General features: G+C 41.1%; 1 protein-coding gene across 17 annotated transcripts in view; it reads right to left on the bottom strand.

Annotated features, from left to right (window-relative positions):
• Positions 1 to 598: 598 nt before the first annotated feature.
• The window catches only part of OSBPL3 (oxysterol binding protein like 3), a 198721-nt gene continuing 173675 nt past the window's right edge, over positions 599 to 25644 (bottom strand). For all 17 annotated transcript variants that reach the window (XM_063609716.1, XM_063609719.1, XM_063609717.1 and 14 more), the window contains 7 exons: positions 24527 to 24590; positions 20992 to 21070; positions 19428 to 19572; positions 13793 to 13937; positions 10838 to 10964; positions 8396 to 8518; positions 599 to 4348 (listed from right to left, as the gene is read on the bottom strand). In XM_063609716.1, coding sequence (XP_063465786.1) covers positions 4252 to 4348; positions 8396 to 8518; positions 10838 to 10964; positions 13793 to 13937; positions 19428 to 19572; positions 20992 to 21070; positions 24527 to 24590 — 780 coding nt within the window. In that variant the 3' untranslated portion in view covers positions 599 to 4251. The remainder of the gene's footprint in view (positions 4349 to 8395; positions 8519 to 10837; positions 10965 to 13792; positions 13938 to 19427; positions 19573 to 20991; positions 21071 to 24526; positions 24591 to 25644) is intronic.

The following is a 25644-nucleotide window of genomic DNA, read 5'->3' as shown; positions in this document are numbered from 1 at the left end:
TGCTGGGATTACAAGCGTGAGCCACCGCGCCCAGCCCTAATGTTTTTCTTCATAACATTTTCTTTTCTCTAGGTTAATTTATTATAAGAATACAGTCTATATTATATATATCATACAACAGATGTGTTAATTATCTGTGTTGTTGGGAAGGATTCTGGTCAACAGTGGGCTATTAGTAGGTAAGATTTGGGAGAGTCAGAAGTTATATGTGGATTTTAACTGCATGGGGTATTGGCACCCCTAGCCTCTTTGTTCAAGAATCAACTGTAATATTTTCATAGCACACTGGAATCGACAGAGGGGCTCCTGGGGCTGGAGGTGTCCTGTCTGGGGCTCCAGTTGCCTCGGCTCTCTCTTCCAAGGGCTGAGGGGGTTCTAGAATTGTGGCGTGCCTTGGAAATGTTAGGGGAAAAGGTACGGGGACTCGATGGTTTCCAAGTGTTTTGTGTCCTGGGGTATTCTCATCTCCAACCCCCATCACTTCCAGCAACCTAGTATGTTCCTCCTTGAAAGAGTTCGGGCAAGGGTCTTGTTCTGCTCCCTTTTAGCAGCCAAATAACCTTCCCATTAACCTGGAAAAACAAAGACAAAAGTGGCCTAATTTTCCATGTTATTTATTCACATTCAACTAGCTACATGACGGGGATAAGCAAATTAATAGGAGCTTTTTGGGGAGGCACAGAGGTACGGATGGAAGGGTGGGATTAAAACAAATAATTTTCAGTGGTTAAGTGGAAGATTTACAAATATCCATTAAAAAAGTATCCTCTGGATAAAATAATCAGAAATAAAATAAATTAGCCACTTCTGATCACTGCATTCCCCAAAGTCTCTGAAAATGGTTTGCACTTTAGACTGTCATGATTTGCAGATATTTACATGACGCAGATTTCCAACACAGAAAAATGAAGACTAACACTGAGTAACAGATTAGTACAATGCAGAGGAAAATAGAGCAAATGAAAATAGCTATCATCTGGTAGCAAAAATAGATTTATGCCAGTGTTAATATCAAAATTAAAGACATTCAAACAAATCATGCCAATACATTGGAACTATTATTCCTAAGACCATAAGGACACCTTCTTATTGCTTCTACTCGTAACTAAAAGGTCTGTGGAGATTCTGTAGTAGCCAGAAGGCATAACTTGTAGTGTATGTAGTAGGGGCTACATCAAGGTTTGACAGCCAAATAAAAACTTTATTATTTTTATTTTAGGCTTGACATCTTTAACAGTAGAACAAGATCACTCATGACAAATCTGGAAGATGCAGATGGAAGACAGTGCTTGAAGCCCAAGCAAATGATTTACTACAAGTAATTAAAAGCAGAATATGAGAAAAGCAGCAGTGTAAATGAAGTAAACATTTAAAAAAATATTAGTTTGTATATTTCCCCCAGGAAGTCTCACAGGAAGCACAGGACACCTGTGCGGCTGTTTGGGCATCCTGGGTACTTTTTGCCCTCAAGTGAACTCCCATCTCTTTAGTTAGGACCAGAATCCACCTGGCTTGTAGGAGAGGAACTACATGGAGAAGCTGCATTGAGGCTTTCATTATTAATACCTTTGACTCAAGGGAATACCAGCTTTGGGGTGCTTTGGGGCCTGGGGAGGGAACTGATTGGCTCTCCTGCTACACTGGAGACTGTTAGCTCATTTCTGAATGGATTTCCTGCAGTGTGGGGTAGTCGACAGCTGTGACAGGAACATCGCCTGAAGTGCAGGGTGGTTACCTGCACAAAGTCCCATTTCCAAGAATTTCTGTGTAATTCACTAGAAATTTTGGATGGAATAATTAGAAAAAAAAAAAAAGAGGTTAAAATATGTAACTCAAATGGTACAGTGATTAGCATTATTTAACCAGGAGATTTAAAGTCCAGAAAATTAAATTCTACCTTGGTTCTTCCCAAATGATGCCACGTTTCTGTTTTCTTCCTCTTAAAAGTATAAAATGTCCTAGAGACAGACATTTGGGGGAAAGATGCTTTTGAGAAAAGGGACAGAAGGATAAAAGAAGTCATTTCCCCCTCAAGATAGTTTTAAGCTTATAACATCAGGATGCATCACCAAGCTGTTTAAATTTCAGAAAAGCCCTTTATAGATGCTAGTACTGACTAGATTTTAAAATCTGCATATAGTTCTGTATCATATTTTAATTCATTCCCACCCCCATCTCAAATAAGATGACTATAGAGGTGATGTTTCGTCCAGTTGTCCTTGGGACTCTAAAATAAAGCATAAGGGAAAGTGAAATAACAACATTAGGATAATTAAAGATTTTCCAAATGCCACATGACAGTGCTACATCCATTCAGGCTGTACATTTTGTTTTTGTTGCTTCTTTCTTTTTTGAGCCAGTCTCTGGAGCAGGCCAATTTAACAGCCAATATTACTAAGATTCTACATTTATCCTCACACTGTGGAAACTACATTTGTTTTCCCCTTGAGTGCCCTTAAATCTACAGCCTGCTTCCTCATCTCTGTGAGCAGAATTTGGATAAATGCTTGAGATGGAAAGAACAAAGCACACACCAAAGAATCTGACTGTGTCATTCAACTGCTTAGAAATGGAAATGATATTCACATTGTGTTCATCTTGGCATCTCGATAAAATGAATCCCATATTTAATGAGTTGTTTTAAAATGCCAGTCACGTGCAGATTCCAGAAGGCTACAGATCCACTTTAAATAACTCTCCATTTTGAAAATGCAATATTGTCCAACTGGTTATTTGGTGTGACAATGAAAAATCGTGCATTCTTTTCCTGTAATTATTTTACTCTTCATTCATAACATTCGATATGCTCTGAATTTCTTTAAGTATCTAAAAGTGTTTTCTGGAGAAATCTTTTTACTACATCATTATACTTGATATTCCATAGGATTGCCATGGACTTTAGAATAAAAGGCTTAACAATTAGGCTTTGGTTTTAATGTCATCTGGACAGAAGTTGGAAATGCCTTGATAACACAATTCAACTACTACACGTATTAATGTAATGTGAAATAACACATTTAAAAAGATAAAGGTTTCCCTTTCAGTAGTTATAATCTGTATTATTCAAGACTGCTGCAAAACTCACAAAAGAATGATATGGATAACAAGGAAGTATAGGAAAGGGGTAAGACACTTACTTAAAGCTTTACCAGAACACAACACAAAGCAAGGACATCAATTCTCTACATTTGTCTATAAGGCAGATGGCAACTTTTTATACAAGATCTAAAATATGGTGCTTATTAAGAGGTAGAAAATACTAAAACAGCGTTTAAGAAAAACATGTTGAGTTATCCAAAGCAATCAGTTATTTTGCTAAACTTTTACAAAGTCAAACTGCTGTGTGGAATAAACTATATGTTTTATATTAAACTGGGACATTCCATACTCAACAGGGAGGTGATCAAACGGAGGGACAAAAAACTAGAGGTGAGGTGGGAAGCAGGAAACAGTCTCTTAACTTCTCAAGGACTCAGCTCTCACTAAGGAGAAATTTCCTACTGTCTCTCTGGGATGCTATTGTGATATTTAATTAATTGGAATTCTTCTATTAATAATTTCTCTGAGCAAGAGGGTACAATTTTGCATATAAGGCAATAGAACTATAGGGAGGAACAAGTTCAAATGCTTCCTTTTCAAGAAGGTGCTGTATTCGTCTTATATGAAAATATATATTCCATTAATCTTATATCCTCTTCCTAACCACTAAAATGCAAATGAAAATATTCTTCAGACTGCAGCACCAGCAGAATTGTTCTGTATGAGCAATTCAAGAGCTGTCTGAGGCAAAAAGATATCTCAGCTACCAAATTAAACTTGGGTAGCTTACGCATGGGTGAGTAACCCTGGATATTCTTATTTCTTAATGCACCTGGGAGAGGTTGATTTTTTTTCTACAGCATAATTTTATAAGGCATAAATTTAATTGGAATCTTCCCTAACCTTTGGAAAATTAGTGTTAAAGCTTCTTTTTTTAACCCACACATGAACATTCAATCTTTCATTTTTATTAAGTAGTTTATATAAAAACAGAAATGTCAAGGTGTTCTACATTCATATAAACAATCAGGGTAACATTTGAAATTGTAAAGAAACGCACTGAGGAAAATATAGACTTAAAGAGTTACAATGCTAAGCTAAGCACAAGTGATCATCCTAGAGTATCTTTTAAATATATAAACACAGGTTTGTGCTGCTTCAGAAGGCAAGCACGGGAGAAATACACTAACGTTATCTTTCTTCTTTACTTTTTCACCATAAGACAGGATGGTCCAGTTTGGAAAAACCAAGATCTTTTCTAAGTTCCAAATAGATGCCGTTGCTCACCCAAGAGTCATCGTCGGATTTCCTGTGAAAGAAGAAACAATTTCTTGCAGACTCTTGAAACCTGCGTCATATTCTCAAGTCTCTTTCCTTCCTAACCATCCTGCTTTCCCCATCCTCATTCCCACATGCATTCAGCATCCCAGCGTGTTGGGACCAGGAATTCTGGCAATTAGAAGTCCAGAAATAATTTTGTTACTTTTTTTTTTGAGATGGAGTCTCACTCTGTCATCCAGGCTGGAGTGTAATGGCATGATCTCGGCTCACTGAAACCTCTGCTTCCCAGTTTCAATCGATTCTCCTGCCTCAGCAACCCGAGTAGCTGGGACTACAGCCATGTGCAACCACGCCCAACTAATTTTTGTACTTTTAGTAGAGACAGGGTTTCACCATGTTGGCTAGGCTGGTCTAGAACTCCTGACCTCAGGTGATCCACCCACCTCGGACTCCCAAAGTGCTAGGATTACAGGCATGAGCCACCACGCTGGCCCATTTTGTTACTCTTGACTTTAACTTCTCAAACTTACAGGCTATGAAAAGTGGTGCTTCTGAGAGAAGGAGGATGTGGGGAGAGTCTGTCATATACAAAACATGACTTGCATGACTGTCAGCACCTTGGGAATGACTGCACGAAAGCTACACATCAACCAGGTTGTGCATAGGAAGTGGTTAACTTTTTTTTTTTAAAGGAGGCCGGTGTGGTGGCTCATGCCTGTAATCTTAGTAATTTGGGAGGCCGAAGTGGGCACATCACGAGGTCAGGAGTTCAAGACCAGCTTGGCCAACATGGCGAAACCCCATGCCTACTAAAAATACAAAAATTAGCTGGGCATGGTGGCGGGTACCTGTAATCCCAGCTACTCAAGAGGCAGAGGCAGGAGAATTGCTTGAAACTGGAAGGCGGAGGTTGCAGAGAACTGGGATCACAGCACTGCACTCCAGCCTGGACGACAGAGCAAGACTCTGTCGCAAAAAAAAAAAAAAAAAAAAAAAAAGTAATTGGAAGCCATAAGAGTCTGGAGAGATTAGTCCTGATTTTCTATTCTTTGAATAGAGAATATATGACACAGACCAAATTCAAAGGACGCAAAAGGGTATACAGCTTCAAGTTTTTATCTTCCCCCGTCTGCCAGCCTCCTGATTCTTCTCCTCAGAGGTAGTGATGTTATCAGCTTCATTCTTTCAGGGAAATTCCGTGTGTGTGTGTGTGTGTGTGTGTGTGTGTGTGTGTGAACACACACTCTATACCCTCTCATTTTGACCTAATGTTGCACCAGACACTGTTCTACCCTTTCAGCTTTGACATAATGAAATATATTGGAGATCATTTCCGATTAGTACAATAAGGCAAGGGTCAGCAAACTATGGCCCAAGGGTCGAATCCAGCCTTCTGCGTATCTCTGAAATACTGTTTTATTGGAACGTGGCCATGTCCATTTGTTTAAATACTGTTTATGGCTGCTTTCAATGCTGAACAGCGGGGCTGCATAATTGCTGCTGAATGAATTGAACCTGATGGCCTGCAAAACCAACAATATTTATCATTTGCTCTTTATAGGAAAAGTTTGGTGACTCCAGCAATAAGGGATTCCTCATTTTCTTTTTATACGGTTGTATGATATTCCATTGTATGGATGGACCACAATTTACCTAACAGGTACCCTACTGATGGGTACTTAGGTTATTTCCAAACTCTAGCTCAACATATGTTATTTTGTGTGTGTGTGAGTATGGTTACATTAACAATTCCTGTAATCAGCATGGCTGGGTCAAAGAGTATGTGCATTTGTGATTCTGACTGATATTATCATATGGTTTAGAAGCAAAAGTGGAGTGTGCCTGTTTTCCCACACTCTCAGGAATGTAGATTTTTATCACACTTGTTTCCCTATTCCAGTAACACTATGTGTTTAAAAATGAGTCAATCTGTGTATCAGACAGTTCACTATTTTAAAACAAAGAGGCTCAATTTGGTCTGAGCTCCAGCTTCCGCTTAGAATTTTCAGTGATTTTGTTGTTGTTCCTCAGTAAGTGTTAATGACAACATCCAAGTCCCCATATTCCTCTCCAAAATCTCTTTGCCAGGTTTCTAATTTGAACGGTCCCATGGAGGACTGCTACTGCTGAACAAGTCTCGCTGTTTCTCCAATTGAAAAAGATGTCCCCATCTAATACTATGATCATTTTATAGACAGTCAAAAAGAAAAAGAGCAATGGCCACCCCAGCTGAAGCAGCTTTCCGTCCTTTTTCATTCCAGACATAATTCCTTCCTGATTGCAATGACAGCATAATCACATTCTGTATCTTGCATTTACATGGTAATGTGTTTCCAGCAGAGCTCCGCAGGCTTCGTAAGGTCATCCTTAATGCCTCATGTTGGATCGAGTTGGTGAATCTCCTTAACTAGTCCTTGAGACAGTTTGGTTACCTACCATTTTTAATGATCCTAAAAAGTGCTGTAATTAACATCTTTATAATTGTAGATTTTTCTTTTTTAAAAAATGAAAATAGACAATGTATGGAAGAAAAAGAACCAACCTACTTAAGGGTGTAATGTGTTTATCTATTAACTGATCAGTAAATCAACTGATCAGTCTGTTAATCTATCCATTTTTCTATTTCTTGCCTTTTTCAAAAAAGAATGTAACATTTCCATCTTATTCTTTAAATGTTTAAATGAAGCTTGAATATTTCAGGATGAAATTTTGGCCAGTTGATTTTCAATCACTAATATCTTGAATTTGTGGAAATGATCAGAAGGGATCTAGTAAATCTACATCAACTTTAGGGAAAAGAGCATTATATTCTTCAAGACAAAACCTTATTTGTTACTATTTTGATGTTTTGGAATACATATTTTATTACTGCTGCTGTTATTAATAACTAAATCCTCCTAAAAGTACTTCTGTTGTCCACTAAAAACAAACAAAAACACAAACAAAAAACATCCCAAAACAATGAAAAGACACTGGTGGCCCTGGAAGGACTTGGGCGGATGGAGTAGAGCAGGAACTTGCTGCTTTTTTACATACACCTATTTAACTTTTTTAAAAAAAGAAAACAGAAAAACTAAAATCATATAGGCCCTGGCCTGGTAGTGAGGAAAGTCAGGCCACATTCTGGGGTATTATACTGAGTCCTGCAACAGATCCCCTACCTGCCTTGAGCTTTCTCTTCTACTCAGTTATAGGAGGAGATGGGGAGGTGAAGGGTTGAAGATCTCTCATACCTCCTTTAAAAATTTAAATCTATTGGCCAGGCACGGTGGCTCTTACTTGTACTTTGGGAGGCTAAGGCAGGTGGATCATGAGGTCAGGAGATTGAGACCATCCTGGCCAACAAGGTGAAACCCCGTCTCTACTAAAAATACAAAAATTAGCTGGGCATGGTGGCACACGCCTGTAATCCCAGCTACTTAGGAGGCTGAGGCAGGAGAATTGCTTGAACTCAGGAGGCGGAGGCTGCAGTGAGTCAAGATGGCGCCACTGCACTCCAGCCTGGGTGACAGAGCAAGACTCTGTATCAAAAAAAAAAAAAAAATTAAATCTATTTTAGCAAGACCTTCTTGGCGAGTTATTTTAAAGATAACAGTAAATGCAAGCCCAAGTGTACTAGAACTCCTACAATGCAAGAAACAGACTGCTTAGAATTTCCATACTGCTTAACTGTGGAGTGATCGTGAATGATCTCTGTCACGGTGTAAAACGTGCCTATGGGGGTGACCAACCTTAGCTGTGAATTTAATAAGGAGCCTGGCGCTGGGATCTCAGTTCTGGCAGGCTCCCTGACTGAGGACCTCCTCTGCAAACTCACTGGTTGAGGGCACTGGGAAAGCTCAAGGAATGCAAAAACGCAGGCCCTAGTCCTGTCTGAAGTCAGCAAGAGGGAGAGCCTGAAGGTAAGTGCGGGCGGCAGGGCCTGGCACAGTGGAGCATTCCTCCCCAGGTGGAAGCAGGAAAAGCCTGGAGAATGCTCTTATCTGGGGACAGTACTGTTCACTTTCTGCGAACCAGAAGCATAACGTGCTGGCACCACCTATCAACCAAAAGCCTCCTCAATCTGGGCACAAACCTGAAAAACCGAGGCTGGTGCTCCACATGATTTTCTTCTAAGACCCGCCGCCTTTCTCTCTGTAGTTGTTCAATCCTCTGCTTTTGTATTTCAGCTTCTTCTAAGTTCCCTTCTTCTAGAAACCTGAGGCATTGAGGAAAAAAAAATGAAAGGATATGAATTCAAGAAACCAAAACAAACATTACTACTCAACTTGCATGTGTCCACGACTGGATACTCAAAATCCCCTCCTATACGTAAGACCCTGCCCCAACCCTTTAATCCGTATCTTGAAGTAATCAGAGAAGATATTTTTTGAATTGGTGATATTTACGTAATTCAAAAATTGTATCTACAAAAAAGAATTTGGGGCAAAGTCTTCCTTTCTTCCTTGTCTCTAATTCCAGCCACCGTCACCCTCCTACTCCAGAAAACCTACTTTATTAGTTTCCTCTGCATCCTTCTAGAGATTCTTCATGTGTATATAAACAAATATTAATACACATTCTTACCCCTCCCTCCGTTTAAAAAATATAAATGGCAGCATGCTATGTATCCCTTGAGTTTTGTTTTGGTTTACTTTTTATTTAACAATATATCTTACAGATCTTTCCATGGATGTACATAGACATCTTCATTTTTTAATAGCCACATAATAGCCAGTTGTGTGGATGTATATGAATTTAGACAATTTCCTATGGATAGACATTTGAATCATTTTAATGTGACAATGCCACAATAAATGACCTTGTATATCCATCATTTTACATGAATAAGTAGGAAAAATCTGTAGGAGAAATTTCTAGAAGTGAAATTGCTGGGTGAAAGGGTGAGTGTGTAATTTATATATTACTGAACTGCCCTTTATGGGGATTATACCCAATTTATATTCCCATCAGCAATGCTGAGAGTGCCCTTTTCTCCCATAACCTCAAAGTGTATAAAACTTCTGAATTTTTGCCAATCTGATAGGTTAAAAATTGGGATGTCGACATGACTTTTAAATTTGCATTTTTCTTATTATGATTAAGGCTGAGCATCTTTTCACATGTTTAAGAGATATCTGCATTTCCTATTTTGTGGACTGTTCATTTTCCTATGTCCATTTTTTTAACACAAACTTAAGATAAATTTAATTGAAAATGTTCACCACAGAAGTTAACAATGCTTACCATTCTTTAAACACCATATACGTTATTAATATATACTGTATATTTCCAATTAACTCCATTCTTAGGCTTGATTTAAGAAACACAATTGTAACAGATTTTATACAAAAAATACTTCCCTAAAAAAGTAGACAAACTGCACGAAACAGTACAAGCATAATATGCCTAGCAAGATAGCTTGAAGCATTCTGTGTAGGGCTTTCTTTAAAATAAATTAGGGGAATGGGCCCATTTGGGACCAACTGTTACAGCTGACATACGTAAACTGTTTCACATCTTTTTTAGGCACTTGCTAACAACAGTGCTCAATCCCTGCAAAATGAATTTACCTCCCTATGTCCATTTTTTCGAATGGGTTGATCTATTATTAGATTTCTAGAGGAAATTCATGATATGAGTTGCAGATACGGACTTCTCCGTCTGTCATTTATCTTTTGACCTTATATAGTTTTATTTATTTTACCAGAAAGAAGGGCTTATGTTTGTTTGTTTTGTGGGAGGGCAGGCTCTCACTGAGACACTCAGGCTGGAGAGCAATGGCGTGGTCTCGGCTCACTGCAACCTCCTCCTCTTGGGTTCAAGCAATTCTCGTGCCCCAGCCTCCCAAGCAGTTGGGACTACGGGCACGTGCCACCACGCCTGGCTAATTTTTGTAGTTTTAGTACAGATGGGGTTTCGCCATATTGGCCAGGCTGGTCTTGAACTCCTGACTTCAACTGATCTGCCCGCTTCGGCCTCCCAAAGTGTTGTTTGTTTTTAATAAAGCCAAATGTAACAATCTTTTCTTTCCTTGGGCTTCTAGATTTTGAGTCGTAATTAGAAAGGCCTTAGGGGCGACATTATTATTTCCATTTTACAGAGTAGGAAAGTGAGGCCGGGAAAGATGAAAAGACCTACCACATATCACACACCTTGTGAGCAGCAACCTAGAATCAGCAGTTAGATCTCAGTGCACCAAAATCATTTAAATTTGAGGGCTCGGGGAGCTGGACGTTTTTACTTACTTTACACTAAGTTCTTTATTATTGCATGCAATAAAACTCTTCAAAATAAACACCTTTTTTGGCATTTCAATGCAAATGGGGCTTTACGGATAATAAAGGCCATGCCACACATGGATCCTAGTTGGGCCCCATCTCCTCCGTGATAGAACTGTTTAAAGCGTCCCCACCTCTCAATTCCTGATGACATTTCCACCTTTCTCAGGTGCCTCTGGTGGCCTAAGGATTGTTAATAAGACTTTTTGTAACGGGTTTTACATCTCTGGAGAGAAAAATCTTTAAAAAATCCTTACCTCTGGTCTGGCCTAAATCGAGTGTCAGTAGGTGGCAATAAAGACTTTGATGATGGATCCATTTCGTTTAATTCCAGCGCAAACTGTGTGAAGCCATAGTATTGCTCGTAGCCTTTTGGCATGGGATCTAAGAAGAAAATAAATCATTCACCCCTAACTTGCATGTCGCTTATGTTACATTTTAATTCCTTCACCTTTTTCATCTCAGCCTAGCTACAATTTTTCTCTCTCAGCTCCCTTCCATTTCTGTTAAAATATTCTGACTAATGAACAGGCACTGAAAATTTCTCTATAAATTTTCTTCTCTATAATTATTCTTCTGCCTACAGGGATGTGGCCTCCTATGTGTGGTCAGAAAGCAAATTTATACAATGCTGTGAAGTTTCTGTAGTGCTTAAGTTATGAAAATAATTTTATTTAAAAATAAACAGGCGGATCACCTGAGGTCAAGAGTTCGAGACCAGCCTGGCCAACAGGACAAAACACCATCTCTACTAAAAATACAAAACTTAGCCAGGCATGGTCGCGGGTGCCTGTAATTCCAGCTACTTGGGAGGCTGGGGCAGGAGAATGACTTGAACCTGGGAGGCGGAGGTTGCAGTGAGCCAAGATCGTGCCATTGCATTCCAGCCTGGGCGACAAGAGCAAAACTCCATCTCAAAAAAAAAAAAATAAATAATAACAATAAATAAACATACTAATATCAGCTCTGGGTCCATTTTTCCTGATTCTCACTCTAGAGAATCCGTTTTTGATTTAAGTGATACCAAATTCTCCTGAAACTGTGTTTAGTACCTAGAACACTGCTGAACACACAGCAAATGGTTAATAAATGTTATTCTTTTCTTCCATTCCTGCTCTTTTTACCAGTTCTTGCCTCCCCTCAATCTTACATCTTTAAAACATTAGGTGCATTGCCCTAACTGGAATTCCAGCTTTTTAAGCTAAACATACCCAAATTTATATATTGTATAAATCCAATGTAGACTACTAAGATCTACTTGTAGACTAAGCTCTTCACACATAACAAGAGAAATGCTTGCCAATAACTCTTCTGCAGACCCTACCCCCGCCCCCTTTTTTTTAAATGAAAGGGTCTCACTCTGTCCACCCAGGCTGGAGTACAGTGACACGATCTCAGCTCACTGCAACCTCTACTTCCAGGGTTTAAGTGATTCTCATGTCTCACCCTCCTGAGTAGCTGGGAGGTAGATGCACACCACCATGCCTGGCTAATCTTTGTATTTTCAGTAGAGATGAGATTTTGCCATGTTGTCCAGAACAGTCTTGAACTCCTGGCCTTAAACAATCTGCCCGCCTTGGCTCCCCAAAGTGCTGGGATTACAGGCGTGAGCCACCATGCCCGACCGGGACCCATTTTTTGAATCTTCAGAAGTCCTCCTTCTAACTAGTCTAATTCTCTGTGTATCCTAAGCATAAAAATAGTAGCAAAGTTTCCTATAGCGTCTTGGTCAGCTCCCCAGTAACCAGGGAGTGAAGACAGTGCTTTTTCTTAAAGATGCGCCAGGGATGCTCACTGCCATTAGAGAGACATAAAGTCAAGGAATAATGACAGTAACAAAAATTTCGACAGTGTTGCTTTATCAAAGTGGTACTTTAACACTGAGACAGGATGGTAGTTCTCATCTGTGATGCATACTTTAAGCAAAGGAGACAGCCTGTGCCATTTGCAAAATCTCATGCGTGCCTCTGAAGCTAGGAAGGCTTCCACTGGTGCCAATTCATTCTAACTTCACAGCAACCTCTGCAACGGTGGGAGATGTGGCAGCTACCCATTGAAAGGGCCACTGCTGGCTGCCTACTTGACCATCATTGCGCTTTCTTGCTTGCTAACAGAATACTGATTCTGTTCAAATGGCATTGTGCCCTTACTGGGGATTAATCCAAGACATCTAAATCTCTCTTGCCTACTCTGTTGCCCATGACTGGTTCATGGATGGGTCTGAACCCACTGCAGGCTGATGTGATATAAAGTCCCATTTGCTGGGGGATCTTAGGAAATATTCCTGAGAAAAGAGAGGCACAAGAGAGGAAAGCTCTTTTGTCCTCTCATTACATGCTTGGTATGTCATGCAGGGGTATGACACTGAATGGTAACAACCATTTTGCATCCATTAGGGGAAACACATTGGGAGTAGCAGAATGTATCCTCACTGATCTGTGTGTCCTTGACACAGGTAAGTTGCCTATGTAACAACCCTGGAGCCACCCACCACCTCACTTACTGTTGTGTAATAGCACACAGCCTAACGGTTTAAGCCACCAGTCAAATGGTTTTCTGTTTGTTTTTTTACCAGCCTAAAGCATCCTAACAGTTATATCTCAGAACAATGGTTTACAATATGGCTGTGACTTGGAAACAACATAATTTTTGGACTTAGGAGATGGAATAAGATGTTAAAGTGTGGTGGGGACATGCTGATGAAAGCTGCGGTTCCCTAGCTCTTCTGCCCGTATCTGCTCCAAGAGCTCAGCACCCTTCTGGAATCACAGGAGTGATGAGGATGGCTTCTGGGGTTAGGTCAGCCTGGGGATAGCTAACTTTTGTAGGTCTCCTGGGTCACTGCTTTTCCCGGAACACTTTCCCCTTTGTCCTTGTTATAGAATGACTTCTTGCATTTCACTGATACTCTTTTATAGTACCCAGTAGAGTTATGCATGTGGACTGCCAGATTCCCTCAGAGAATGCCCGTGGATTAGCAATGCTTTTTGTGGGGTTAAGAACCTGGGACCCAGCAGCCCAGCAGAGGTGTTGCTATAAGTAAGTATGACAGGGAGGTGAAGAAGAAAAGAGGGCCAACACCTCTAACCTAGTTCAAAGCAGAAGAGGCTGGAGATGCTGAACAGACACTGCTCCTGTCCTCTGTGGCTTCTTTTGCCATGCCTACACATCCACCCACTCACAGCCTGGGGTCCCCAAACCCAGACACTCACTTGCTCTCCATACACAAGCAGAAGAGGAGGAGCCGCCACAGTAGATGCTTTCATGCCATTTCCCAAACAGCCGATGAACCGCTTTTCCACTCCTGTCAAACACTGTGCCTTCAATCTCATGGGCATTAGTGCTCCAGTATTTTGCCTAGGATTCAAATGAGTTGTTGGCTTAGTCCTTTAGCATCAGCTTATTACAGATATTAAGGAAAGAAAAAACGGAAAAGCTAGAGAAAGGACTATAAGAGTGGCTCCATACTGCATATTAGTTTGCTAGTTCTGGGTTCTGTTTTTTTAACTGACAAATAAAAAATTTATATATTTATCATGTACAACACAGTATCTTGAAACATGTATACATTGTGGAATGGCTAAATCAAGATGATTAACATATGTATTACCTTACATACTTACTTATGGTAACACTTAACTCTCTCAGTGGCTAGGCATGGTGGCTCACGCCTGTAATCCCAGCACTTTGGAGGCCAAGGCGGGCAGATCACCTAAGGTCGGGAGTTCAAGACCAGCCTGACCAACATGGAGAAACTCCATCTCTACTAAAAATACAAAATTAGCCAGGTGTGGTAGCGCATGCCTGTAATCCCACCTACTCGGGAGGCTGAGGCAGGAGAATCGCTTGAACCCGGGAGGCAGAGGATGTGGTGAGTCATTGCACTCCGGCCTAGGCAACAAGAGTGAAGCTCCGTCTCAAAAAAAAAAAAAAAGAAAACAAAAACAAAAACTCTCTCAGCAATTTTCAAGTATACAACACATTGTTATTAATTCTAGTCATCATGTTGTACAATAGATTTCTTGAACTAATTCTTCCCGTGTGAAATTTTGGATCCTTTGGCCAACATTTCCCAATCCTCCCCTCCACCCCTGGCAAACCCATGTCAACCATCGTTCCACCCTCTGCTTCTATGAGATCAACTCTTTTGGATTCCAAATATAAGTAAGATTATGTGGCATCTGTCTGTGTCTGGCTTATTTCACTTATCCTCCAGGTTCATCTATGTTGTCGCAAATGACAGGGTTTCCTTCTTTTTAAAGGCTGAACAGCATTCCACTGTGTTATATGTACCATATTTTCTTTATCCATTCATCCGTTGTTGGACACTTAGCCTGTTTCCCTATCTTGGCCATTATGAATAGTGCTGCAATGAACATGGAGATGCAGGTATCTCTTTGACATACTGATTTCATTTCCTATGGACACACACCCAGTAGTGGGATTGGTAGATCATATGGTAATTCCATTTGTAATTTTTTTTTAGGAACTTCCATTCTGTTTTCCATAATAGCTGTACTAATTTACATTTCCACAAATGGTGTGTGTTTCCTCTTCTCCATATCCTCCTGAATACGTTATTTTTCATCTTTTTGATAATAGCCAGTCTAACAGATATGAGGTGATATCTCATTGTGGTTTTCATTTGCATTTCCCTGATGATTACTGATGTTCGTCATTTTTTCCTCATATATCTATTGGCCACTTGTATGTCTTCTGAGAAACGTCTCTTTAGGTCCTTTGTTCATTTTTTTTTTTTTCTTTTTTTTTTTTGAGACGGAATCTCGCTCTGTCGCCCAGGCTGGAGTGCAGTGGCACAATCTCAGCTCACTGCAAGCTCCGCCTCCCGGGTTCACGCCATTCTCCTGCCTCAGCCTCTCCGAGTAGCTGGGACTACAGGCGCCCCTTTGTTCATTTTTAAATCAGATTGTTTTCTTGCCATTGAGCTCTCTATACATTTCTTATATTAACCTCTTATCAGATGTATAGTTTACAAATATTTTCTCCTATTCCATAGGTTGTTTCTTTACTGTATTGATTGTTTCCTTTGCTGTTTAGTTTGATATAATCCCATTTGTCTATGTTTGCTTTTGTTGTCTGTGCTTTTGGGGTCATATCCAAAAATAATAACTTCCCTGATCAACATCATGAAGCTTTTCCCCTTATGTTTTTGTTTGAGTAGTTCTACAGTTTCAGGTCTTGCCGTCTTTAGTCCTTTTGAGTTGATTTTTGTATACAGTATAAAGTTCTAATTTCATTCTTCAGCATGTGGATATCCAGGTTTTCCAACACCATTTATTGAAGAGACTGTCCTTTCCCCATTGTGAGTTCTTGGCACCTTGGCACCTTTGTCAAAAACCAATTAATTATAAATGCATGGATTTATTTCTGAGCTCTCTATTCTGTTCCATTGGTCTATGTATCTGTTTTTACGCTTGGATTTTGGCTTTTAAAAACTCATAGCTTTAGTTATTTAATAAAAATGAATGGTTAACTATCTGCAGTTTGTAACTCAACTAATATTTGTGTAAGATACATTTGTATTTCTACCTTTGCTACATACAATGTAAGAGACGGCTCAGTTCTTGGCTGGGTGCAGTGCGTCATGCCTGTAATCCCAGCACTTTGGGAGGCCAGGGTGAGTGGATCACTTGAGGTCAGGAGTTCGAGACCAGCCTGTCCAACATGGTGAAACCCCATCTCTACTAAAAATACAAAAATTAGCCGGCTGTGGCAGTGGGTGCCTGTAATCCCAGCTACTTGGGAGGCTGAGGCACGAGAATCACTTGAACCCGGGAGGCGGAGGTTGCTGTGAGCTGAGATTGCAGCACTGCACTTCAGATTGGGTGAGAGTGAGACTCCATCTCAAAAAAAAAAAAAAAGGTTCAGTTTCTATACATCAAGTGAGTAGTGTGGGTATTCTCACTATGTATTGGTCCTGGTCTGCGAGGCAACCTTGCACTCTATTCTGCTCAGTTCAGCTCAGCTCAGGCCAGTCCAGCCCAGAGGATTTTATACAGTTCCACACCGCGCCAGCAGAGGGAGCTCTAGCGCCCTAGAGTTTTTGTTTTTGTTTTTGTTTTTCAAATTACCTGGCTGCCCTAAAAATCTCTATGAAAGAACGGCAAAGGCATTTCTCCATAAATCAGAAAACTCTAGTACTATTTTCAGCTTAAACAGAATCCATATTTGGAAACTAATCATGTTGAATGGCATTTTCAGGTCAGATTCTGGTAGTTCGGCTTCTGCATTTCAAGGCTGTGGTAAAAATGGTGGGGCATGGAAGTGTCTCAGAGCTGGATTAGAAATTTAAAGTTGAGTTCTCCAGCCATGTAAGAATGAGGGAAAAGCAAAAAGAAAAAAAAAGACTATTGAGACTCTTAAGTTTATTTATTTATTTTTTGATACAGGGCCTTACTCTGTTCCCCAGGGTAGAGTGCAGTGGTGCAATCACAGCTCACTGCAGTCTCAAATTTCTGAGCTCAAGTGCTCCTTCTGCCTCAGCCTCTTCAGCAGCTGGGACTACAGGTGCATGCCACCATGTCTGGCTAATTTTTAATTTTTTTGTAGAGATAGGGTCTTGTCAGATTCCTCAAGTGAGCCTCCTGCTTCAGCCTCCCAAAGTGCTGGGATTACAGATGTGAGCCATGGCACCCGGGCTCTTAAGTTTATTCCAAAGCAGGTGTCAGATTTTCCCTTAGAGATATCTGCCAACAAATCCAGTGCTGAGAATTTGCTGGAAGCCATCAAGGGACACTGTCACCTTCCACAAGCGAGTGTGGCATCCACTTGCAGCGTCTCTTTCAACACCAGACATGCCCAGCGTTCCTCTCTCATAACTATACAACCCATTTTCTGCATGTAAGTGAATGAGAACAAGGTAGGTGGCAGATACGGGAGTGGAGCATATTTCCTTGGAGAAAATGTTGAGAGCAATGTGGCTTTCACCTGGGTCACAGGTAATATATCCCTGCTTCAGGTTGCCTTTTGTTTCTGTTTGCAGAGAGCTTAGATAAAGCTTTCAAGGTAGGGTCATTTTTATTTTGTCCCACATGTAAGGTCATTATGGGCTTTATGTCTGTCTATAACCCAGTTTGAGGCTATAATAAAGACCCTAATCCACCTGTTCCTAAGTATTCCCTATAGGTTACAGGTGGTGCAGAGAGGCATTGCATGAAGTTCCACAATAAAACCTCATCTCTCTGCTTATTATTTCGATCTCTCTTAAATGCAAATATTCCTTGAGGAGGGCCACGTTTTAAAGCTGTTTTAACTACATACAATTTTTAAGAGCAAGAAGGAATCTAGGAGGGAGAGAAAGCGGGGAGGGCTGCCAGCAAGGCTGTTAAAATGAGAGACTATTCCATACTTTTTGCCTCTGGCCAATTTTTCCATTTATTCTCTGAATGTTTATGAGTCTCTCATGTGTGCCAGACACCATTTCAGGAATCAGGGCTACAGAAGCGAGCAAGATAGACTAGGTTTTGCTTTTCTGGAGTCAAGGATGATGAGGAGGGTATGGAGAGCAGAAAATAAACACACACAGCAGTGATGAGCAGGCTGACTTCAGACGCTGATAAGAACTCTGAAGAAAATGGGAAAGGATAAGGAGCGAATGACAGGATGGGGCTGGTGATGGAAGGATCTGGGGACAGCTGCCCAAGCAGAAGGAAATGAAGAAAGAGAAAGAAGGCCAGTGTGGTCAGAGGACAGTGGGGAAAAAGAGGGAGAAGTTCAGGTTGGAGAGGAACGAGGTGGTGTGTGTGTATGTGTGTATCTGCAAGTGTGCAAGTATGTGTGTGAAAGGGTGGAGATGGGGAGTGTAGCCTGTGCAGGGCCTGGCGGGCCACCATAAGGATGCAGGCTTCAACTCTGAGAAAGATGGAAGCTGTTGGGGGATTTTGCTTAAAGGAATGATAGAGCATGACATTTAAAAAAAAAAAAAAAAAGTCTGTGATGGCCGGGCGCAGTGGCTCACGCCTGTAATCCCAGCACTTTGGGAGGCCGAGGCGGGCGGATCACGAGGTCATGAGATCGAGACCATCCTGGCTAACATGGTGAAACCCTGTCTCTACTAAAAATAGAAAAAATTAGCCGGGCGTGGTGGCAGGCGTCTGTAGTCCCAGCTACTCGCAGGCTGAGGCAGGAGAATGGCGTGAACCCGGGAGGCGAAGCTTGCAGTGAGCCGAGACCGATCGAGCCACTGCACTCCAGCCTGGGCGAAAGAGCGAGACTCCGTCTCAAAAAAAATAAATAAATAAAAGTCTGTGGTAAACCATACCTAATGTAACACTGACCATTTTAACGATTTCTAAGGGTCAATTCAGTGGCATTAAATACATTCACAATGCTGTGCAACCATCACCACTATTTCTAGAAGTTTTTCATCTTCCCAAACTGAAGTTCTATATCCATTCAACATTAATTCCCCCTTCCTCCCTCCTGCAGCCCTGGGCGACCACCATTCTGCTTTCTTTCTCTGGGAACTGGATTCCTCTGGGGATCTCGCAGAAGTGGAATCACGTAATATTTGTCCTTTTGGGGCTGACTTATTTCACTCAACATAATGCTGTCAAGGTATATACATACTGCAGCATGGTGATTTATGTTTTAAAAGGGTCTCTCTGGCTGCTGTACGGAGGACAGACCTTAGGGGAGTAAGAAGCCAGGAGGGGCCATTGCCCTGGTCTAGGTGACAGAGGTGCAGCTGGGACCAAGGAGCTCAGGCATTGCTTGCCTGCTGGCATAAAGGTGAAGGCAAAAAATCTCTCAAATGCCCTGTGCTCTGGGGCCCTGGCTCTGCCACAGCCCTTCCAGGGTCAGAGCTCAGAGAGTCACTGGAGTTACCTTTATAAAATTCACTTTGCAGTAGCAGGAATCATCATGCAGGTTCTTGATGACAATCTCTCCATAGTGCTCAATCCACCTCTGCCCGCTTAAGATGTTATGGATGCAAGAGGTCACTTTGTTCCACTCAAAATGATCCCCAAAACTAAAAAGAAGGAAAAAGTAGAAGTATCAATTTCTAGAAGAGCCAGCAGCAAATGCAAACAAACTCTGCTCTTTTATAAAATAAGTCATGTAATGCATTACTCATCCCTTTATTCACAGAAGCAATACTGACTAAGTGTCTATGCCACGCTGGATGTTCTAGGAGCTTCCACTCTCCAAGGAGGCGTGCACGCCACAGAGGATGACAGCATTTAGACTCTGCACTCTGAAAGCTACCAGAGGCTTCACTAGAAGCTGGTGGTCTCTCGGAACAGCCCACTCTCTCCTTTGACAGAGGAGGCAATTCAGAGCCAGAGGGGCTTGTCTAATGTTGCTGAACTAGGAAAGGGAAGCTTGAGGAAGGGATGAAGGTTTTATACAATCTGCTAAACATATATTGCCTGCATCCTTTATGATGAGAAAGTATTCAGATATTACTTATGGAATTCAATAATTATGAGGAAAATGGTATTAACAATAAGATCAGATACTTACAAAACATATGCAATGTGCTAAGTACTATTTTAGGTGTTTTATGTACATTATCTGTTTAATCTCCACAATAGCCCTAGGAAGTAGGTGGTTTATTATTCTCTTTTTCTAGACGGGGAAACTGGTGATGAGAAAGGTGAAGTAACTTGCCCAGGGATTCGCTGTTAGTAAGTGCCAGAGTGAGCAGGTGAATCTCGGCAGTCCAGTTTCAGAGTCCCTGCTCAGAAGCATTTTGCTTTATAAATAAGTATCAATCATCCCTATCAGATCAAGGCCATATGTTTCTTAAAAGGGATTTTGACAGCAAAGCAGCACAATAAAGAAAAACACTTCTTTTTTTTTTTTTTTTTTTTTTAATTGAGACAGGGTCTCACCCCTTCACCCAGGCTGGAGTGCAGTGGCACAATCACAGCTCACTGTAGCCTCAACCTCCCCAGGCTCAAATGATCCTCCCACCTCAGCCTCCTGAGTAGCTGGGACTACAGATGCATGCCACCACTATGCCTGGCTAATTTTTGTATTTTTTCTAGAGACAGGGTCTTGTCATGTTGCCCATGTTGGTCTCAAACTCCTGGACCTAAGCAATCTGCCCGCCTTGGCCTCCCAAAGTGCTGGGATTACAGATGTGAGCCACTGCGCCCAGCTAAAAACCACCATTCTTAATCTTGTTAGGAAGTGGAAATGAGTTTTTAATAAGCATCTGTTCAGGGAACTTGGGTCCCCAGGAGGCATTTCCATTTGAGGGAGAAACATTTTTTAAAAGTGAGCTTGCCAAAAGGAGGAACATTTAAACCTCCTGTCAGACAGATTAAAAGAAAAAACACGCACTCAGTGCAACTGCCGGGGGCGGGGGTGGGCATCCTGTCCCCAAAGCAAAATCTTGGCCCTAAATTCCATAAAGCTCCTTAACCACAGAAGAAGAACTTACGCTGGCAGAGTCACATGGGTTGTGCCAATTGGAACAATTTCCATGGATTTGCCCCAGAATTTGTTTTTCCATCTCACATCTGAAATGAAATACCAAATATTACATTTTTAGCAGGAGAGTTAGGTAGATGAAATACTTCCTAGGCTAGATAAATGATCATCACTATACAGTACAACCTCTTCACAATCAAGTCAATTATTGTATAGGATAACTTTTCATAAAATATAAGTACCAACCCCATGGGCCCTTGGAGCAGAATCAGGGAAACTAAAATGATAAGATAAAGTCCTTTCCATGAATGCAAGAAATGAAAACAAGTAAGTAAGCACACAGAGGGGCCCAGGCTATAACTGAGTGTGTTATAAGGTAAAATGAAACCTGAGAAGGAGTGACGAACATGCTCGGAGAAAGCATCAGAAGAGGCTTGTCAGAAAGGGCCATCTAAATGGGGCTTTGAGGAATAAGCAGGAGTTCACTGGGCAGAGAAAAAGCAATTTAAGGCCAAATAAATAGCTTGTCTGAAGGGACAGAAGTATAGGAAAACACAGTCACAGAGTGTGGTTCTGTCCTATAGGTCTCAGATTGTCTTATCTAGAGAAGAGTAGAAAGGTTGAGAACAAAACCAGGTGCAGTGGCTCATGCCTGTAATCCTAGCACTTTGGGAGGTAGAGGTGGGTGGATCATTTGAGATCAGGAGTTCGACACCAGCATGGCCAACATGGCGAAACCCCTTCTCTGTTAAAAATACAAAAATTAGCTGGGCATTGTGGTGGGTGCCTGTAGTCCCAGCTGCTCGGGAGGCTGAGGCAGGAAACCGAGAGGTGGAGGTTGCAGTGAGCCAAGATCATGCCACTGCACTCCAGCCTGGGTGATGGAGTGAGATTCTGCCAAAAAAAAAAAAAAAAAAATGAAAACGAAAACAATGGGCAGTCCAAGCCTGGCTAAGAGTTTGGTTTGTGTGCACTGGGTGGAAATAATTGCAAAGGCAACTAGAAGCCATGTGGAGAATCGAACAGGAGTAGGAGAGAGGAGAAGCAAGGCGACAAGTTAAGAGGCTACTGCAATTGCCCAGGGGATAACAAACGGGATGAAGGGAACCAAGACAACAGACGTGGGGAAGTCAGTGAGCCCAGAAATACTAAAGAAGAAGAAATAGGCACAACTAGGTGACAAGCTAGATACAGACTGAAAAAGAGAGAATTTATGAACAACGTCAGATTTCTCTAACTTGCAATGAATGGTGGTACCAACAGAGAAGCCAGGGAATAGAAAAAGAACAGCAAGAGGTTCCCATCTGGCTGCTGCACTGAGGATCTACAGATCACAGAGAAATCAGGGTGGGAGCAGGGGGGACAGTGGGGAGCCCTGGCTGGGGTCCAGGTGAGAGAGGTGGGGCTGGGACCAGCGAGCACAGTGGGCCTCATATTGTATAATCCTATTTATATAAAATGCCCCAAACAGACACATTTATAGGCTGGGGAATGTTGAGAGAAATGGGGCAGGTGGCAGAGGGCGAGGGTAGTATTTGCTAAAGAGGATTCTCTTTGGAGTGATGAAAATGTTCTAAAATTAACTGCGCTAATAACTGCACAGTTTATTAAATTCACAATTCTGTGAATAAAAACCATTGAATTGCACACTTTACATGGGTGAATGATATGGTATATAAGTTAGATGTTCATAAAATTGTTACCAAGAGAAAAAAAAGATAGCTGGCTGTTTAAAGCAAAAGTATTAACAATGTACTACATGGTTTATGATATACAGAAGATGTATGTCAAAAATAGTAGAGAGGCTGGGAAGGGAAAATGGAAGTATACTTCTGTAAATCTCACTATATGAAACTGGCATAATATTATTTGATGATATTAAAAATACATAACATAAATCCTAAAGTAACAACTTTAACAAGAAACAAAACAGGTAAGTATAGCTAATAAGCTAACAGGGGAGATGAAAGAGAATGATAGAAATTATTCAATCCAAAAGGCAGAGAAAGAGGAAAAGGAGAACAAAGAACAGATGTGACAAACAGAAAAGAAACATCATGAGGGCAGATTTAAGCCCAGCTACATCTACAATCACAACAAACGGAAATGGTTTACACAACCTACATAAAAGGCAGAGAAATGTCAGGCTGGGTTACAAAGCAAGATTTGGGAATCCTAGGCCCATGGAAATAGGTGGATTGCTCAGGAAAAGGCTGATGGGGAAGGATGGCCTAGGAGAAGGATGTTCAGGAAGGGCTGAGAAGGGAAGGATGTAATGTTGGAGCACACGGAACTACTTTGAGAAGACCCCTCGCATTAAAAAAAATCCAACTTTTGACTGGGTGTGGTGGCTCATGCCTGTAATCCCAGCATTTTGGGAGGCCAAGGCGGGTGGATCACAAGGTCAAGAGATCAAGACCATCCTGGCCAACATGGTGAAACCCCATCTCTACTAAAAATACAAAAATTAGCTGGGCATGGTGGCGCATGCCTGTAGTCCCAGCTACTCGGGAGGCTGAGACAGGAGAATCACTTGAACACGGGAGACGGAGGTTGCAGTGAGCTGAGATCGCACCACTGCACTCCAGCCTGGCAACAGACCGAGACTCCATTTCAAAAAAAAAAAAAAAAAATCCAACTTTTGAAAAAACAAAGAAGAAGTGCTTATAGCATGAGTGAGATTTAGCAACTAGGAGGCTAGGAACCTTATGGGAATATTTCCAGAGGGTTTTGGTGAGAGAGCAGTTTCAATTTTAAACTTTAATAGCAAAGATGAAGAAAGAAATCCACGGTACTTGTCACTTTAAACTGGAAATACTGATTGCCTCCAAAGAGAGAAACTGAGTGGCTGAGGAACGGGGTTACAGTATACTGTTTTGTACTTTTAAAGTTTACTAGACTGCGTGCGTGTGTGTGTGTGTGTGTGTGTGTGTGTAAAGGCAACATGTGATATCACTAGTAGCAGAGAAAAATATTTTTAAAATGTATATGTGCTCACTGTCTAAAAACCTAGGATGCTTATATTTTCCTTCTACAGTACACTTTTTTTAATAAATTGAGAGATTAACAAAATTAATCCATCTAGGAAATATCTATAGCCTTATTTATTCTTTAGAAGATTTACCCACTCACCCCCAACTCAAAATATAAACTGAATGAAATTTTAGGAACAATCATCTCAAAAATGAAAACAAGTAAGCAATGTAAAACACGACTTCAGAAATAAAATTTAAGTTTGACAAAAGCAGAAAACCCCTCTGCTGTCTACACTCTGATAAACAACTGTAAATATTTTGTGTCTCTTGAAATATGTGAGGCGTTTCAAATGATTTTTACATAAGATAAAGTTACAGAAATAAATGGAGGTGGCTCAGATAAACTAAGTGAGACATGAGAGGCAAGAACAGGTGGCGCAGATCCTTCCAACCAGGCCCAAATCCAAGGACCACTTTTGATCTCAGTAAGAATTGACAGCAATTCTTGGATAAAATAAACAGATAAAATAGTACACAATATGATGGAAGTAAAATGTATTAGCACATTACCTTGCCAGAAAGCAAAATTTCTAGACTCAGCATGACATGCAGAGATAGGCGGATGGTGGCTGACCTGATGGAAACAAAGGACAGAAAAACAAAAAATGAATGAACTTTTGCGTCTAATGAAATCCATTCTTTCTCCCCTGCACTGAGATGTAACACAGTGCGCAGTGCTGAACTGAAGGAAAAACTTCTTTAGTTTCCCTCAACAAGTCTGTCCTCAAGAGGGCGCTCCTGATACAGTCAGCTCCCGCTGGCTCAGATTGGTCAAGGGTGAGGGGAAGGCCCTTGAACGGAAGCTTCCTGAAGCCTCCGTGGGAGGGCCGCCAGGTGGCGAGTGATGAGGATAGAGGTGCATTTTGAAAGACATAAAAATAAAAACAGGGACATGTGCGGACTGCTCATCCATAACATATAATCTGACATTGGCTACCAATGTCAACATCTCCGTCAGCTGTTCTGAAAGTAGCCGCAGATGTTTTAATTAAGATATCAAATAACAAGTATTCTAAATGCAACCCAAAATGCTCTTCCTTGGGCTCAGCCAATTTAACTCTTGAAAACTCTGCATCATAAAGTCCAGCCTCTTTTCAAATCACCTACAAGAAGACCGATGCAAGGTAATTTTTTAAAAAAGAATGTTTCTATTTTTAAAAAAGGTTAACACACAATTGTTGAGGAAATGTTAGTCAACTGTTAAGAAAATCTTATTTACTTTTTGTCAAGATAAAAACTTTCTTGAGCAAATAAGTAATCTCATTTCAGAAAAGAGAATCCCCTGGAGCACAGACTGCCTTTTGACAAGGGGTCATTACTCATTCTATTCAGTAATGAAGAGGCTGAAGAGAAAACGGCTCCTCCCTCTATTTCCTCATTATCTCAGTCCCACTCAGGGAACGTTGAGAGGCATATATGCTGTCATTCTAATTCAGCACTGGTGAAACCACAGTAATGCTGCCAGGGGTGTTTCCAGAAAGTTCTCTGATGTAGCTGATTCTTAACAGAGGTGTCTTACACTGAGAGTATCTAGCTCAAAGCCTGCACCTTATAAATGAAGAGACTGAAACCAGAAAGATTAAGTAACATTTCCCAAGCCACATCAATAGTCAGGGAAGTCCCAGCAG

Source organism: Symphalangus syndactylus, chromosome 9 (assembly GCF_028878055.3).
Source record: "Symphalangus syndactylus isolate Jambi chromosome 9, NHGRI_mSymSyn1-v2.1_pri, whole genome shotgun sequence".
NCBI classification, from domain to species: Eukaryota; Metazoa; Chordata; class Mammalia; order Primates; family Hylobatidae; genus Symphalangus; species Symphalangus syndactylus.
Note: the sequence above shows the minus strand (reverse complement) of the source record. Positions and strands in the feature narration are given on the sequence as shown.